Source organism: Emydura macquarii, unplaced genomic scaffold (genome assembly GCF_026122565.2).
Source record: "Emydura macquarii macquarii isolate MOO-44397 ecotype Brisbane River unplaced genomic scaffold, CSIRO-AGI_Emac_v2 contig_3240, whole genome shotgun sequence".
Lineage (NCBI taxonomy): Eukaryota > Metazoa > Chordata > Testudines > Chelidae > Emydura > Emydura macquarii.
The window spans coordinates 194,378-213,788 of NW_027133377.1; the positions used below are offsets into that span (position 1 = coordinate 194,378).

The 19,411-nt window shown below is 41.9% G+C and overlaps 1 protein-coding gene across 2 annotated transcripts in view; it reads left to right on the plus strand.

Moving 5' to 3' along the window:
- Positions 1 to 19,411, plus strand: part of TEAD1 (TEA domain transcription factor 1) — a 211,909-nt gene that overhangs the window by 58,813 nt on the left and 133,685 nt on the right. For both annotated transcript variants that reach the window (XM_067532114.1, XM_067532115.1), the window contains exon 3: positions 9,857 to 10,110. In XM_067532114.1, coding sequence (XP_067388215.1) covers positions 9,963 to 10,110 — 148 coding nt within the window. In that variant the 5' untranslated portion in view covers positions 9,857 to 9,962. The remainder of the gene's footprint in view (positions 1 to 9,856; positions 10,111 to 19,411) is intronic.

Genomic DNA, 19,411 nt, shown 5'->3' on the forward strand with positions numbered 1-19,411 from the left:
GCCATTCACTTTCACCAGTGCCGAAGAAGCGGCAAAAGAAACAGTACTATTGAGGCTGTTCCCACAAGCCAAAGAGGGATGAGAAGGCGGGGTTGGGCCCAGGATCCACCTTGAGCCAATCACCTTCCCTAGAGCTGCTAGCCTCTTCTTCCAGGGCGGAAAGCCCTTTGAGGGAGCCACTCCTGACTCCTTGGAGTGGAAGGGGGGCCCCTTCACCTAACGGTGCCCTTGACACCAGAGACCTTTCAAGCGGCCGGGGACTTGATGGCCCTCCCAGTGCCTCCCACTCCGTTGGCCTTATCTTCAGCACCAGAGCTGGTAAAGGCACCCATCTCCAGGGGTGAACCTGCTATGGGGCCATCAAGTGGTCAGTTGACCGGCACCGTTTCCCATCTCTGCACCGGTCCACAACACCTCAACCAAGATCTCTGGTGTCATGGTGAAGGTTTCCACCATCTCAACCCTGGTCCTTGGCACAGTGCTCCCAGTCTCCGACCCGGAGGAGAGACTCACTGGCTGTGTATCACTGGTTTCAGTCTCCCCGATACTGGTCATCACCCTCGCAGCAACAGTCACTGGTAGCATGTTGATAGTTGCTGGATCCCCAGAACCCCGTAGCCTGACATGTAGTCACATGCTGCCATTTCGGCAGCACTCCCCTCCAACATGGCATCGCTTGGGGGAATGCTATTGCCCATCACCATCTCCCCGGCACTCCTCCCCAATTCCGCACTTCAGCCAACAGAAGGAGCCACTGTTGGCTCTACTTTGGCCCTCGAGTGGGGAACTGTCATCCTTGGAATCAGAGGGAGAGCCCAGTCACTGGCCTCAAAAATGTAGGTTGGTGGGTGTGCCACCATTTGGTGCTGACTCAGTAGCGGGTGCCTTGCCTCAAGAATGAGGGCTTGTCCAGTGTCCATACTGGAACCCATGGGGGATCATGGTGGCACTGGGACCCTATTCACTCCAGTCCTCCACAGCCACTTCTGGAAAATGATCCGCGGCACCAACCAGCCCATGCCGGACCTGGACTCAGGATCTGATACTGGCACCGAACTAGGGGACCTGGAGATAGAGATGGCTCTCCTTGAAAAGGGGGAGGCACCACTCCCTCTTCCCGACCCCCGGCATTACCATCATCTTCATCCCTGGACACGGCAGTGGCCGGCCCAGCTCCCCCAATACTGCCAGATGATTTTCGGGCCGACGAAGAACTCCTTTAAAAGGATCATGTCCAGTCTGGGCTTAGAGACTGAAGAGCCTACAGATGGCCATTTTGACATCCTGGGGGTCGCAGCACCAGCTAAAGTTGTGTTGCTAGTGCACAAAAAGATGCTGAAGGTTATCAAAGTCCTTTGGCAGAACCCATCCTCCCTCCCACCAATATCCAAAAGGGTCAAGAAGAAATATTATGTTCCGGCCAAGGGATGTGAATACCTGTTCTCCCACCAATCCCCTGGATTCCTCGTGGTGGCAGCGGCAAACAAGCGGTACAGGCAGGGTCAGGTAAGTTCAACGCCTTAGAACAAGGATGCTAAGAAGCTGGACTTGTGGAATAAATCTTTCTTCCAAACAGCCAGTCTTCAGCTTAGAATCTCCTAACCAGCAGGTATTGCTGGGGAAATACAGTTATAACATTTAAGACTCCATAGCCAAATTCAAGGACTCTGCCACAGGACACCAGGCAGGAGTTTGCATCCATCTTGGAGGAGGGCAAAACAGTGGCTAGAGCCTCCCTCTAAATGGCGCTGGACACTGCCAATTCCGCAGCCAGGTCAATGGCTTCTGTGGTATCCATGAGACATTGCAGTGTTCCTGGCTGCAATCCTCGGGATTGTCTCAGGAGGTGCAGCCATCTATACAAGACCTCCCATTCGAGGGGAATACCCTATTTTTGGAGTAGACTGATACCAGGATTCACAGCCTGAAAGTCTGTACCATCCCTTGGCCTGTATATGCCATAGGGGTATAGGAGACTGTTCTGGCCATTGCCTAGATATTCGGGTCGGCCCTGGCAAGGAACCTATAAGAGAAGGGACAAAGAGAAAGGGTGTAAGTGCCACTGTCCTACTTCTTCCTCCTTCGCCGCCCAGTCGAGGTCTGTGCCATCAGAGTGGCCCACGGCAGGCGTTTTAAGGGTACGCCCAAGGATGGCGTCCCAGTCTGGCCTCAGGATCTATCCCCCAGTTTATTTTTGAACCAACTGTTCCCCTTCCTTTCCACATAGGCCCAGATTACATTGAACCATTGGGTCCTCAACACCATGTCAGATGGCTACACCCTGAAGTTTTCTTCAGTTCCCCCCTCACACCCTTCCTCCCTGTCTCTCTCCTAAGGATCATTCTCATGAGCAAATTCTCGTTCTGGAGGTGGAAACCCTCCTATGGGTAGGGGCTGTGGAGGAAGTTCCTCAAGACATGAGAGGGCAAGGATTTTACTCCCGATACTCTTACGCTGAAGGCCAAAGGAGGCCTCAGACCCATCCTGGACCTGCGTCGCCTCAACGGCTATCTCAAGAAGTTGAAGTTCTTCATGGTCTCCCTAGCTTCCATCATCCCTTCTCTGGATCCCTCAGTTTAAAGGACACACGTTTCCATTTTCCGAGGCCAAAGGAGATTCCTTTGGTTTGTGGTGGGCCAAAGACACTACCAATTCATGGCGCTGTTCTTCGACCCTCTTCCAAGAGTCCCAAGAGTCTTCACAAATGTATGGCAGTAGTGGCCGCTTACCTGAGGCATCGAGGGGTGCAGATTTGCTCAGAACTCTACGACTAGTATGTCAAGGGCAAGTCGCAATCTCAAGTCCAGTATGGCCTCAGCCTCATGAGATCCACCTGTTAAAATCTGGGCCTGCTCATGAATGAGCAAAAATCAACTCTGTCCCTTGTTCAATGGATAGAGTTCATAGGAGCAATTTTTGACTCCATACAAGCCAGGGCCTTCCTTTTGGAGTCCTGGTTTCAAGTCATGTCAGGTCTCATTACAGATATATAATCCCATCACAACTGCCAATCATGCCTCAGACTGCTGAGACGTGGCAGCATGCACGTATGTGGTCCAGCATGCTCGTTCATGTCTCCAACCCCTACAGTTGTGGCTAGTGTCGATCTACACTCCCAGCAGGAACTTGTGGTCACAGTACCACTGCACATCCGGTCATCCCTAATTTGGTGGACAAACCCTCACTCAGTGTTAAAGGCGGAGTGCTCTTTGAAGGGCTTTCTCCCTTGGTGACACTGGTCTCTGATGCTTCGGAGCTGGGGTGGAGAGCTCACTTCTATGACCCTCAATACACAGGGACTCTGGACGCAGGAAGATCACTCAGCACGAAGGGTTTCCAAGATGGGAGCCCTCACCTCTGAACTGCCATACACCGTGTTCTATAAAGGCACAGTCCTGCTGCGACCCCCACCCAGCTTTCTTACCAAAGGTGGTGTCACAGTTCCACAATAACCAGAATATATTCCTGCCTGTGTTCGTCCCCAAACCGCACAGATCCTGTGAGAAGCATAGGTTACACACCCTAGATATTAGACGGGCCTTGGCCTTCTTCATCAAAAGGACTAAACCCTTCTTAAGGTCGACTCAGCTCTTCGTCACAGTGACAGAAAGGATGAAAGTTTTGCCGGTCTCCTCCCAGGTCTTCTCATGGATCAAGTTCTGTTATGAGCAAAAAAAAAAATGCCTCCTCCAGCAGTTGTAACAGCTCACTCCACCAGGGCGAAAGCCTCAGCAGCAGCCTTCCTGGCATAGGTGCCAATCCAAGACATTTGCAGAGCTGCTACATGGTCTTCAGTTCATACTTTCGTGTCCCATTATGCTATCACCCAGCGGGCCCAGGACGATGTCAGCTTTGGTAGAGCCGTACTGCAAGTGGCACATCCATGAACTCTGAGCCCATCCCAGGGATACTTCTTGTGAGTCACCTAACATGGAATCTACATGAGCAAGCACTTGAAGAAAAAACGGCTGCTAACCTTACATAACCGTTGTTCTTCGAGATGTTGCTCATGTCCATTCCATGAGCCGCCCTCTGTGTTGATGGCAAGAAGGAACTGAGGGGGCGCAGGGCCGGAAGCACCTCATATACTACGGCATGAGCGCGGGGCTCCAAAGGGTACCAGTCAGCCCTACAGATACTTCTAAGACAAAGAAATCTCCGACAGCCATGCACGAGGGTGCGCACACCCCTAACATGGAATGGACATGAGCAACAAATCTCAAAGAACAGTTATGGAAGGTTAGTAACCATTTTTTGGGGGATGGTGTGGCACTGGGGGGGGGAGGGGGGGATTTGCAGTAGGTATGGGCACCCCAAAATTTGCATTAGCCTCCCCGGTAGCAGCTGCAGCTCGCCAGCCGCCCAGCTCTGAAGGCAGAGCGGAGACAGCAGAGGCTGCTAGCCAAGCACCCAGATCCAGCAGCAGCAGAGAAGTAAGCCCGAGTGAGGGGTGGAGTGCCTGAGAGAAGCCCCTGGCACGTATCCCTACCTGCCAGGGTGCGCCGTCCAGGGCAGTTGGAAGGTCCAGCTTCCCACAGCGACCTGGACTGACCTGTTCTGGTCCAGAATTCTGGGCCCCTCCTCCCTGTGGTTACTGCTCCCACTGGGCGTGGCTAGCCCCAGAGCTGGGCCCCTGCACTAAGCCAGTGAGCTGAGAGCAGCCAGTGCCCCACACTGCCCGGTTCTGGCTTCTGGCCTCTGACCTGGCCAGGAGGCAGGGCCTTAGGAGTGGAAGGAAGAGGCAGAGCCTCCTGAGGAGGAACAGAGGGCAGGGCCATGGAGGAGGGGGTGTCTTGTGGTGAGGGGGGCACAGCCCTCCAATTTTCTATATAGTTTACCTCAGCCTCCCCACCAGGAAGAGTCTGTTGCTGCCCCTGTTTCGGGACCATATGCCAATGAAAAAGCACAATTTAGAATCTATATGCTGGAAATTCAAGAAATCAAATTAGTTGGACTGAATGAAAAAAATCACAATTTTGTCAGGCCAGCGTAAAAGATTATCCTGATCTGACACATACTGCATTTTAGACTTGTGTGTGCCAATCCACAATGCAAATGCTGAAAGATCTTTTGCCCATTGTGGCCCCAATCCAGCAAGTCATTCTGCACCTTTACAGAACTCTGTTGACTTGTGAATGGCAGCCTGCAAGACCAGGCCTGTGTTTGCATTGCTCAGTGATCATCACATGGGGCATAAAAATGGATAATTTGTGTTTGACATGCTGTACTCAACAAAGCTAACAAAACCTTTTCTCCCAGTGAGAAGTTCAGAATGTGAGTTGATGGATTGTTTTTGACTAGGTGTTATACAAGTTATCCTTCATTTCTTGGAATTTTTCTAAGTAAAGCTCCAACAAGCTAAACATGAATAGACTAAAACATTTCTTGTGTCTTTATGAAGCATTGCTGCGTTGATAATGGCCGTTATAATATGTTTATAAAATTCAATGTGGCCCTCCGAGATTTTCTATTTTGTTTAATGAAAAATTGGGGGGAACGGATGGACGGACGGACAAAACATACAGCCTTGCTGATGCTGCTGCTCTCACGCAAAGGAAGAGTGTAACTGCAAGAAGACCCCAATGTGGTTAGGTTTGACAAAGGAGAGGAAGAAGCAGACAAGCCTAGGGAGAGCAAATACAGGAAAGATATGGACAGGCAGAGATCACTATGTTCTGCAGCTAAGAAGGTTATCTGCATGAGGGAAGTTGACCAGAAATATAGAATCAAGGATGCAGGGAACAGGACACTACAACTGAGAGAGAAATCTGAAATGAGGCATCTTAAGGTGAAATTTGATGTTAAAACAAGCCCAGAGGTACAAAAGGGAGAGTTGAAAGAACATATTTTTCTGGATTTGTGGATCAGTGTTGAGAGTTTAAATTTTGTTTGGCAGGGATAATGAGGCACATGGGAGTGATGGTGTTATTAAAATGGTAAGGACAACGAGAGTTCTGTGGCACTTTAAAGACTAACAAATTTAATATTTTTAGACATAAGTTTTCGAGAGACTTAGCTCTCTTCTTCAGATGCAGTAATACAGAAAATAGGTAACACAGAGGTATCTTATAGGTATCCAGGTACATTGAGAACAATGGGGGAGGTGGAGTCCGGTACTTAAGACCTAATGACGACCATTGAGTAGGAGGTGAGAATGGGTGAGCAAAGTAATTTACCTTTGGTAGTGTGATAGCCATTCCAAGTCTCTGTTTAAACCCAGTTTGAATGTGTCAAGTTTGCAGATCATTTCTAATTCAGCAGTTTCTCTTTGAAGTCTGTTTTTGCAGTTTTTTTGGAGAAGTACAGCAAGCACCTGGATACCCATAAGATACCTCTGTGTTACCTATTTTCGGTATTACTGCATCTGAAGAAGAGAGCTAAGTCTCTCGAAAGCTTCTGTCTAAAAATATTAAATTTGTTAGTCTTTAAAGTGCCACAGAACTCTCGTTGTCTTTGCTGTATACAGACTAACACGGCTACTCTTCTGGAATTAAAATGGTAAGGTAGATGAGTTGTAGTGTGTTGGAGAGCAATAGTGGAGCCATTTATCCTTGTTTGAGTGTGCATGAGTGTATACGTATATATCTTGTTTTTTTCCTGCTGTTTCCAGTTAATTTAATTCTCTTGCATTGAAAGGTGTTACTTTGAGCTTTGAAATTTGCATACATCAAAGAAGTGCATGAAGTGAATGTATTTTTCACAGGAATTGGCCCAAAATCCAATTTTTATGGTATTAGCTTTACAGCACCTTATAAGTGTATAGTATAGCTTGTCTAATAGCAGATAAATTGTGATCCCTCAGATTGTCACTTTGAACTCTAGAACATTAACACTGAATTATTTCTTCATGATTGAGGCCTTAGAATTCAAACTATAATATCAAGTGAAATGGCCTTTTGAAAAATACATGGTACAGAGATGGAAGTGACTTAACTGAGTAGTTTATTATTCTTCTGAAATAAGAGGGAGTCATTTACTAGTTGGGATGCAAGTTTTTCCCCCTCTGTGTCTGCTGGTTTGATCTGCAGTGTCAGCATTCAGAAAAATGGAATTCACTAAAAGCTTCCTTCAGTAAAAGAGAGCTTATTTCCAACAGATTGCTCCCCTCCCCCGCCATCCTGACATTTGAGAAGAAACACATGCTTGTCCTGTGCTTTAGAGGCTGCTAAACATTGATTTGTAGAAGCTGTAGTTTTGCTTGAAGATGACCCAAGGAGGTAGGAAAGGATGGGAAAGTGAGACAGAAAGTCATCATTAGACACAATGTAATGTCCAACATGAATATCAAGTGACAATTATTTTGGAGCCTCTATAATGTTTTTCTATGTATTTCTTCAGAATAATTTTATATGGGGGTAGTAAGATTTTGCTCATGGCAGAGTTCATAAGCGGAGCATGGTTCGGCTAGAATGGGAGACCTCTATGGCTCACCTGGAAGCAACAGGAAGTGGTATTGGTGATCCAGTAGGTGGCATGCGTCCCCTCTGAGTCTATACTGAAGAAATGCCCCAGTATGTCATTAAGGAGCTCTGTGCTGCAGGAGGTACTGTCTTTGGCCGAAATATAAACCAGAGGTCTCGATTGCTAGAGGCCATCAAGGATCTGATGAGATTATTTATTTTGGCAAGAGCAGTGGCAATAAAACTCTTGTCCTTAGTAGAATGTCATTACCCTAATTAGAATATAATTACCCTCAGTTACCTAAAATTCCCCACGTAGTAGGAGTTCCAACTGGGTATGGTTATTCTTCAGTTCTTGCCCAATACTTTTGTGTAGATGTTACTGATATAGGGAATAGTTCAGTGGTTTGAGCACAAGGTGTGAGTCCTGTCAGGGTAAAATCAGCCCCTTATCCTTCTGTGATGTTTATATTTCTCTTTTCTGGATGTCATAGAAAATCAAGGCACTGTCTGTTTTCTGTGGATGATAAAGATCCCACAGTACTTCTTGTGAGAGTGGGTTTTTCTCCTGATGCTGTTGGCCGAAGTTTCTGCTCTCTCACGCTGCTGCTGTGCAGCGTACTGTGTTTGTTGGCTTATAACCTCTGCATTGCCACCAGTTCTGCCTGTTGAATACTGTTTTATTAAAAAGTTTTATAGGCACAGATTAATCCTGATATTAATAGTAGGCAGTCACTATTATTTTCTTGTACTGTGATGACATTTTTAAAACCAGTAGGGGGCTAAATAATGCCTTCATATAGAAGACAACACAGGAGTGGAACGCTTTTCTTGTGGCTTGGTCCTTAGTTGTCCTGAGCAACCTAAGTTCTCACTGGAATCAGTGAAAGTTGCAGATGCTCAGTACCTTCAAAAATCAAGCCATTTAGTGTGGGATAGAAGGACTATTTCTAGTTTTGACTCCAAAAATTTCCAAGACATCATGCCCCTCTGGTGGATTGGGTCCTACAAATTGACACTCCCCAAACAGTGCTTGCTCTTAATATTGCCTTTGTAAGGGAGTTCCTCAAAATGGAGGGGTATCCTTAGGAAAACTGCTACAGCTTCTGGCTCTATTGACTTTCCTCTGCTGTTTCTGTGGGATACAGGCAGAAAGGTGAATGTTGCTTAGTTTGCCATACACCTCATCTGCGATTATGGAACAGGCTGAGAGCCTGCTGAAGGGTATGTGGGAACTGGGATGGTGCTGTAGAGATGGCTGATTTCCCTCTCTCCACTTTCCTTTTATCATGGTCTTGCATTTAAAAATAAATCAAATACATGATTATGAAGTTGAGTGGTTTGTTTGTTTTTTGTTATTTAAAGGAAAAATTTTGGTTTTTAATACCTTTCATATTTATATAACAGAAGTCCCCAAACCTCCATTCTTTCCTTAATAAAAATGTGATATGCTTATACATGTTGAGCCAAATTCACTCCTGGTGTTACATAATTGCCTTCCAAGAGTTACACCAGAGATGAATTTGGTCAGGTATTGCAGATTTTAGCCTGAAGCAAACCTCTATGGCAGAGTTGTATTTCTCTCAAAAATATAAAAGGAACACTGACAGATCTGTAGCTGAGTAGTGTTAGCAGGTGCTGCTGTATTGAATTATTTCTTATTAAATTGATTCAGCAATTTGAAGCTTGTAATTTTTGTTCTGATGTAGTTCCATGGCAGAGACTTTTTAAAACGTAGGAATAACTACAGAAGATATTACACATTTAATATTTCTCTGGTATTATTATTTTAAAGATTTCACCTTATGTATAGCTCAGACTGTGGTGTTCATTTGGTAAGATCTAAACATCTCAATATTTTCCAGTTAACCAAACTGGGCTGTTTCCATACCTGGTACAGTTCTACTGACTCCATTGACATCTGGGATGAATTTGGACAATAGTGTTGTTTTGATTTATTTAGCATGTTCATTCTTTTTGGACTTAATGGGCTGGATTCTCATTGGGGTATATCAGTTTACTTCCATTGAAGTCAGTGGAGCGACACCAGTTTGTGCCAACTGAGGATCTGTCCCTTTATTTGAAGACTTCCTGTGGAAATCCAAATTGCATATATTATATTCTGCTGATTTTTTTCCCTCTAGTATTAGATATTTTTACTTTTTTTTTTTAACACTATGCTTAACTTGATACCTTATTCCCACATGTAGTGGCCCAGAAAAAGTGAAGTGTGGTTAATGGCTCTTGTTTAAAGACACTCATTCTACAAATGTCGGAATTACATTTATATTTTACTTTTTACTGGGTTTTTACAGACTCAGTAATCACAACAGCACTTTCACATTGTGCCCATTGCCGGCAAGCTCTGTGCAAGTTACTTTAGAATTGGGAGTAGCTAAGGAATGTTCATGTTAAGTTCCAAGTCTTTAATACCTTTTTGTTTGTTTGTTTTTTAGGTTTATTTTCTTTAAGACTCCAGGCTTAGGCTTGGAGACCCCAACCATCATCATTGAGCCCAGCAGCTGGAGCGGCAGCGAGAGCCCTGCCGAAGACATTGAAAGAATGAGTGATTCTGCAGATAAACCTATTGACAATGATGCAGAAGGTGTCTGGAGCCCTGACATTGAACAGAGCTTTCAGGAGGCTCTAGCTATCTATCCACCGTGTGGGAGGAGGAAAATCATCTTATCAGATGAAGGCAAAATGTATGGTAAGTAGTGCAAATTTAGCCTTTTGAAATAATTGTCCAGTGAGATGCACACAGTCAAACCTGCATCCAGACAAAAGACCAGATTCTTATCTCCAGTTACACCCATATAAATCAGATAGAACTCTGATGAAGTCAAGGGAGTGCCAGAGCATTCAGTTACGAATCTCTCCAGACCTCAGTCAGTGATTGGTAGAAAAGATATTGCAGAATTGTAACTTTAATGATTGTATCTACAATGTGGCTGAATAAGAATGTTTAAAAGAAGGTTTTAAATGTGTTACTCCTTGTGCATAAAGAACATGTAAGCACTCTTCATTTTTCAATAAATGGTGTGGTAAAATAAAATCAACTTCTGCCAGAAATGCAGAAATGCAGTTCAAGTGATTGCAGGATAGAATATACAGCACTTTAATACAGAAGTGATAAAGTTCTTGTCAGTTTCACAGTCATCTCAGAGAGTGTTACAAGGTCTATTTTTTTTCTTTTTCTCTTTGTGAACTACTATAAATTATATGATGTTCTGACAGTGTTTCATAAATATAGTTCATCTAAGAAAACATACATCTAGGCATATTATCCAGCGTTGTTTAGTTTTTATCTTTCCAGTTTACTCCAGCTAATCTCTGACTTTGGAGGCTTGGGTTGACTTTTTTCCTTTGTTTTAAACTTTTGCAAATATTGCTGACTGTAGAGTTTTAGTTTTTGGCTTTTCATGTTGTGAAAAGGCAGATGGTGAGTTGTTGCTGTGCACTTTGTTTCTACTAATCATGGAGTGTTTTGGTTATTGTAGTGTGATCGTTAAAAATGATCAGGAGTCTACCTGATGCATTGATGCAGCTTTCCTGATCTTTTGACTAATTTGTTCCTAAATAATTGTAAATATATGTCACATAATAGGATTTTGTGTTTTTAACACAGTCCCTTCTCCATCAATATCAGTAGGAACCTACAGAGCAAACTAGCAGGCATAGTAAGGAGAAAGCAGATGGTACTGCAGCTGCCACCAGCTGTGCCCCCTCCCCCAGTACTGGCTGGATGATGTAATGGAAACAAGGAAAAAAATGTCTTTCTGTGGTGTTGGGAGTCTCTCACAGCCTGTCAGTGTCACAGTGAGGCAGAAACAAACCTTAAGGCATTAGTTTGCAGCTGTCATGTGACCCTTGCAGCCAAATGAAACATAATGTCTGGAAAAATAGACTTGTGATGAAGCATCTCAGCTGCTGTTGGCAGAAAGTTTCTAGGCCGTGGTTTCCTGCTGGATTTTTTTTATTTTTATTTATTTTATTTTTTTTTGGTATCTGAGAATATAGTTTTTCTTCCCTTGTCCCCCCGCTCCCCTGTAATTTCCCTCTATTTTGATTGAAATAGTTTGTTTTTACTCTTTAAAAAGGGATGAAAAATTAGTTTAATTAATAGGTTGTGCTTTTTCTAGAATGACATAAAGATATAATTATAAATATATTTATTATATATTTGTAGTTAAAGACTGTACTTATACATGGACACTCTAGTCTGCCAAAAATAATGTTGACTCCATTTTTAAAATTAGGGTTCCATAATCCATAGGTAATTTACAGTAATGACTTCTGAAATGTGCTTTTTTTTTTTTAATTTTAAGTTCCCCTTCTGCAAGAAGTAATGTATTCATAATGTGAATTTTTGTGATTTAATGGAAATTCACACATTTGTGCATGTAAGGATTTTACTTTTTAACAATCTCCCATTGCAGTTTTAATAAGACAATTCTACTGAATCCTAAATGCCGAAAGATTACGAATATATAGAAAACTATCTAAAAACTCTGCAATAAATATGCAGAGTTAATTGACAGTAAATGCCTTAAACCATATCTGCAACATCTATGTAATTATATTAAATACAGAACAGTTATTTTGGATATACTTACAAATCCTAAATCAAATGTTTTAAATATTAATTTGATATGAAAATTAAATGTATATATTGTATTGCAACTTTGATTTAAAAGGTTGCAATAATTTTGAAGAAGAAATGTTAGGAAATGCAGAATGCTGTATTAGTAGTATTTACATCCTGACTTTTTAGTGGATGAACTCATGTTTTCATTCTTCAAGCTGAGTAACTGCTTTGTAGTATTTTGAGGATTTATTGAAGCCATGCTAGGTTTCTGAGGACTTTATAATAGAGTCTTATGGCCCTAAGAGCATAATTGTTCTCCAAGGATTTTGAAATCAAAACAGCATAAGTGTGTTAGATTCTGTGTGGCATAATGAAAATAATTTAATGCCTTTTAGTGGCATACCAAGTTTATTTCACTTACGAGAAAGACATTACAATATTTCAAAGGTTCCGCAGGGTTGGTGCATATTGCAATGTGTCAGTAATTCATGAACCACGCAAGACAAAAGGTCAGGATAGCACCATTTCATTTTCTGACTGAAATTACATTTCAATGTAGATGCTATAGAAAACCATATTTGTTCTAAAGACAAATGTAATGGTCTGTCTGTGATGGGCTCAAGTTAGGGCAATTGTGATTTTCCTTTTCAAAAAACGGATATTTTGAAGAAGGGAGGAATCTGTTCTCATGAAAGGTTTTTAACAATCTCCACTGTAGATTTAATCAGACATTTGTAATATTAGTTTCAGCAGAAGGCAGAATTCCTTCATGACTCTCTATGTGATTATCTTGAGCAGTCCTCATGAGTGGAGTTCATGAATGTGGTTGGGTGTGAGTTCTTTACTTTCATACTTATTTTGACTTCAGGCACTGATGTGGTTTTGTAAATCCCAGATCTTCACTGAAGATGTACGTGTGTGGGTTGTTCTCTCTGAAGAAGGAAATGTGGGCTGCTGTGTCAATGGTATCTCTGGCATTGAGGAATGCCCCTGCCTTTTGTGTTGTGTGAATGTGACTTGGTTTTCTTCAGCTGTTTTTCCACACCTTTGTGATTTTTTTTTAGGGAGTCAGACACAGCCATTCCCTTTCCCTTAGGCCCAGGTCATTCTCCCTCTACTCCAGCCCTTCCACGAAAGTAACCCAGGGGACTGAATCAAGAGAGTCAGAGAACTTCTCTGGGCTTTGTCCCGCACAATGAAGAAGGATTTGAGGACTACGTGGTTTGGGTTGGGAGGAAGATTTGGCCTCCCACTACTGCAGCTCCAGAGGATCCATGGAGAAAAGAGCTGAAAGATGCAAGGAAACAGTGATGCCTTTTGTTTGCCTTGATCTTCTCTAAGTGCTTTATGGCCCCGTTTACTCCATCATGACTCTTGAACAACAAAGCATCGGGAAACTCCTGAACTTTGACTTACAGGGAAATAATTGGGTAAAAGCCAAAGATATTTACCTATTTAGGCTAGGATTCATGCCGGGAATACTGGTTAGGAAATTGCTAGAAGAAAGAGAGTGACCAATAATCACCAAATGAATAGAGAAGATGGTTTCTGCAGAACAGTGCCACCCATAGTTTCATCTTTTTCCCTCAATTATGCTTTTATTGTTTTATTTTTGTTATTAATAAAGGAGTGACTAAAGGTGAAAAATGGAAGTGAATATGAAAGCTTGATCCATGATGGAGGACCTCATCCTGAAAGTTGCTGAACACCTTCTGCTCTCTTTTTGAAGAAATAAGCAAGAAAGAGACAGACTACTTACTCTTATGCCCACGTTGCTCAAATTTGCTGTGCAAGGTCTTCAGTGTGTGAGGGAAATTTTTGTTTTTGTCTTTCATTGCATTAAGAAAAGTATTGACCAAATACAATACTATTTACGAATAGGAAGCGTGACACTGCAGGACTTCTTTCCCCTCCCATAAATAAACAGTCATGAATTTGTGTCTTTATGTTCTAAAACTCAATAAAACCCATAGTCCATTGGAGAGCATTGGCTGTATTTGCACTTTGTTCAAAGTGTTGGTCTTTTTCTGTGGACAGTTTAGTTACTTGTAGCGCGATTCCTGTTAACTCGCTTATTGGCAGGATACTTGCCTGCACTTGTCTCTCCTCCTGCAAAAACTGATTTGGAAAGATTAGAAGAATGAAGGCTGCAGAGATTCTGCAGTGAAATGCAACTCTCATTCCTCCCTGGTGTAACAACCCTGAATTCAGTGGAGTTACAGCAGGAATTAATTTGATCCAGTGTGTTTGCTTTCATTCATCTGAAATGTAGATATACTGAGATATATCTTTGGTAGCACTTTGGGGATGATATAAAAGTAATTAAAAATAGGCATTAAGTGTGATAATGCCTGTAGACATGCAAATACTTTACTACCAATGTTATTAACTTATCCTCAAGGTAGTAAAGATGGCTTTTGTATTTAATAGAGAAAATAATTTGATATTTAATATTTTTACATTTAAAAAGATCTTAAGTGATGAAGCAAGTGTTTGTGATTATAATGTATCTATGTAGGACACAAAGGTATTGGACAAATGTATTAATAGTTTTATGAAAAATGTAACAAAGCTGTTTACATATTTTACAAAGATTAATTAACACAATGTAAAGTTGTAAGAGTATATTGCACCCTTGCAAAACTATTGTATCAATTTAGTAGTCTAGGCACAAAAGCTATGGGCCTGTACTTACCAGGGTGGTAATGAAAAAAACTAATGGTATTTTACTCACTCATCAAATAAAAATACTCTGCCTAGGCAAATAGAATTTTGCAAGACTCATAATGGCACTTTTCATCTCCAAAGCACCACACTAATAATAATAATGGAACTTCAAATAGATCTCACAGCTACTATACCAGGAAAAGCTTTATTCTATAAGGCTTATGTGACGTACTTCAGCACTCTTCCTTTCCTCTGGCTAGGTGTTTTGTTATCAGGAAACTATTCGATGAATAGCTTTATGAAACAATACTAACTTGTTAAAAATAATGTTTTATTTCTGCTTTTAATTTGAAAATTTCCATACATGTTACTGCCTTTATAAAGACATTAACTCATAAAGTTTCCACTGTATTAAATATATTTAAATATGAATAAGGCATTTGGAGTGATGAAATAGCAGATGTAGGGTATCAGGTTGCATGTTTGTCTCTTGTTGCAATCCTTGTACAAAGATGTGCTCTTGTATTTTCTGTCTCACAGAAACATACACAAAATGCACCAGAGATAGGACACCTATTATGAAAGTTACTATTTAGGTCACTTAGATTGTAAACAAATCTGTCTAGAAACATTCTTGCAATCCTATGGTTGTTCATTGTATTGCATCATCATATTGTGTATTCAGGAAGGCACATTGCATAATATAATTTCTGTCCTTAAAGATGAAGAAAATGGGGCTGACTTTGTGACCTGTGTAGTAGTAATGCTCTGTTCTGCCACATGGGAGATCTGTTTAGTTTTTGTACTGTGGTCTCTCAGGATTAAATGCTTCTCTAACCAGGGACTAGGACAGAGAGGTAGAACTCCATGAGGGAGAGAAGAATTTTTTTATCTCTACTGCCAGTTTCCACCTTCAAGGACAGGTGTGCAGTGCCTAAATAGTCCTGCCTTAAAAGATAGAAGCTTCTACCCGAAAAGCCAGAGGGAAGTAATGAATCTGTGGTTTGAAGAACCATACATGGAACAAATACCAAATACCTCCGCTGGCTATGTGGAATCAGAGGAATAACATATTCCAAAGAAGAACTGCTACTGAATTGAGCACCAAGAAGAGCAGGATATCATTTGGGAGTTCATTTTAGAAGTCTCATCTTTTGGCATACCCTACTGTTCCCTCTCTACTTAGTTATGGAAAGCCGATGCAGAAAGCCCTCTATAAACCTTTTATTGTGAAGCAGAATGTCCAGTCAATCTGTGCAACCTCTCATCAGGTTTTGCAGTGTTTGGTACCCATTTGTAGAGCAGTTTCCATCTGAATTCTCTCACCCTGCACCAAGCAGAGGCTAACTGCATGGTAAAGTGGCATGTTTGTCTCAGGAATTTGAGAGTCTAGCATCACACAGCAGCTATTCCTAGTGATGCAGAATGGAGATAAGAGCAATTTTTGTCTTTATGAAAATGTAAATGTTAAAAATGGGTTGTCCTCCAGGTGCACGTTTTGGAATGGGAGGAATTCCTTTTTGGCCTAGTGGAGTTTATCAGCACTAGAATAATACAAGTTCACTAGAACATCCAGTACATTTGTTAAAAGGTTGTTGAGTGTGATTTATACGAGTTCAGCCCATTTTTTCTTCCAAGGTTGATGTCACTACTTTAACGTGAGATCCTATAACTGCAGATAGCTATTTGCAATAAGCTGTTCTTAAGATGTTAGTTTGTAACATTGGGGAGAGGGTGGGTTGGGTAGCTAAAACAGATTTTAGTGAGATAGGTCTGCTGTACCAGAGGGAATCAGTAGCCTAGTATTGAAAAGATCATGAGTGAATGGATATGTGGAAAAACCCAGAGAGGTAGTGAGTGTAAAAGAAAAAGCACTCTTCCTTTTGAGATCATTCGCTGCAGTAACTGGGATCCCTCTTAGAAATGCTATAGGTTAGAAATCTTTTCCTGTCCAGCAGATGATGATTCAGGAACAACGGAGTGACAGTCCAAGGAGGCTCACAGGCTTTTAAGGGTTGTAACAGACATCAAAAGGATCCTTGTCCAGGTTAACTTCTATATGAAACTACTGTGGAGATTTCTCCTTTCTTACCAGCTGGCATTGGCATCCTCCCAAATCCAAACATTGGTCAAACCTGTCTTGCAAAATCCAGACATGGCCACAATAATCGCTTTCTTTGGGAAGGTGTCTCCACATTGGGGACTGGTTTGTTTTTACAATATACACCAATGTCCCAGTTTAGGGGCACAAGCTTTCTAACAAGTGTCTCAAGGAAGAGGGCCATGTTAAAGGAGGTGTAAAGGGGCGGGGAGTTGGAGGGGGTGAGAGGAGAGCCTGACTCAGTCTTTCATCAAGAGAAAGATGTGAACAGCAAAGAGAGCACTGTTGTACTTTCAAGACTGACTAAAAGGAAAACCAGTCAGAAATTAGCTTGACAACACCACTGCTATGGCTTACATCAATAATCAAGAGGGCACTTTGGAAATACAGACTCACTGCCCGCCCTGCATGTTGAGCTTGAACCGTTGAGAAGATTGGCTGAAACACAGGCATCTGAACTTTGTAGACAGGAGAACTCCACCCAAATGCTTTTTTCCTCTGGGCCTGCCTCATGTGGGACTGGCCACAAATAGAACTACTGGTCAAAAGGGAAAATGGAAATGGGAAGAACTTTTACAGCATCTCTGATCTTTGTGGGATGTGCAGTCCCTTGGAGAAATGGGATTTGCTCCTGATCTACACCACCCCACATCTTACCCCACAGCTTCTGAGAAAGAGTCCTACAAAACTGTCACAGAGCTAATGGCATCGTGGGCAGATGATTCTTGCATCGGCTCCTGAGGCCATGTTGTGCAGAACTAATATTTATTTTAAAATTTTGCTTAGAGGGATTTCATCATGAGATACACACACGATTTTTTGGAGGCCCTCAGAGTGGCAGTAGTCATACTATTGTGTGATTTTTTTTTTTTACTATCACACAAACAATAGAACGCAGGACAGTCAATCTTGAACTGAAGAGTGGACATTGTCAGGTGATTTTACTCTGAATATATGTTTTAAGTTAAGGGGTTAAACATTCCTTAGAACCACACAATTTGGAGTCTGTTCAAGTGGAAATAGTAGTTATTCTGTCTATTTAGGATTCAACCCCAAAAGCCTTTTCTAGCTTGGGGCACTTAAAATTATTATGCCAGTTTAAGCTAATGACTTCGTTTAGAAAAATATTTTGTTTAGAAAAATAATCTGAGTTGGGGGAGAAAAGTGAACATAAATATGCTGGTCCCAAACTCTGAATACACTTTTAAAATGTAAGGAACTTGTGTTACTTTGCTGTCTTGGCTCAGGCTTTGCCAATTTAGTTCATTGTAGAGGGCAGAATGATGGCTTCTGAATTCACAAGGAAATAGAAACCTCGAGAGAATAGGGAATGCAACTAGACACTGCAACGCTACCCTAGAGGTGCCAGTAAAACATTCCATCAGGATTTTACATAGAGTGGACTCCAGTCAACACTTGAATTCTGTATTCAGAAGGCTCAGAAATGCCCTTGTAGCAATTATCACATTACCACCACCACCACCAGGTGGTCAAGCCTTTGTGGAGTCTACCAGGTATAGTCAGCTATTGCATTTTATGGAAGCCTTCTTATAGACTAGTCATGTTATGTTTCTAGTTCATCAGAACAAGGAAGCATATCTTAATGTGACTAAATATTGCATTGACTTACACCTGCGCAGCCCCCTGGATGTTGCAGAGAGTATAAGTCAGCACAGAATTAGGCCCAACATTTGTAAAGTGCTGTGGAATTTTACAGTGCTATGTGCAGGATTTTTATTAGCAGTAATAACTCCTTGAAACCTTTACTCTGCCGAACCACTCTGTTGTCGGATGTTGTCCAAATGATCTTTGTGGCTGTTTTGCATAGCAAGAGGAATACATGAAATGTATGGGAGCCTTTGGTCTTTAGTAGTTAGGATTGAACTGTCCTGTAGTCTTAAATGCCTGTATTATTGTCATATCAGCCAGGAATTGGTGCCAAATTTGCTTTATCCTGATCTTAACATTGTCAAAGACATAGTTGTGTAGAGACTCGACATTATATAATGAACCATGCAGATAGATAGGTCTGAAGAGCGCACCAGAATCCCTAAGTTCAGGTTGTTCAGTTGTGCCCCTTGGATCATACCAGAGAGGGCAGACAACTTCTGAAGCTACCAACTCCAAATGTATCAAAGTCGATGCATTACTGCTAAGGATTTTTCTCTCAGCATAGTTAGAACTGGTTCTATCAGAGCTAGGGACACATCTTAGACTAAGTGAGAGATAATGGAATTGTGGTGGGCTGAATCCTGGACATCTCTGAAGCTTTTGCAGAGTATTATAGACTAGATATATGATAGTTTGGGGAGTAGACACAACTATAGTGTGCAGCAGATTAAAAAGATATCCCTACTTACCTGCATGGAAGTGGGAGACCTAAATTAAATTGAATTCTCATATAAGGAATCCCTGAACACTATTTTCAAGACAGAATTCTTTTTAACTGTAGCTACTCATTTTAGCAAACCTGAAACAATTCAAACTTAATTTCCTGAAATCTTTTTACTATTGTTTGTTTATACTTCAACATTAGCTTGCATTTGGTTAGTGTATAAAAGAAAAACACACCGTAAGTTGCCTAATAAAATGAATACAAATAATTCCAGTTGGGTAGAATATGATGGTAAAACCATCCACAGCCACCTAGAGAAG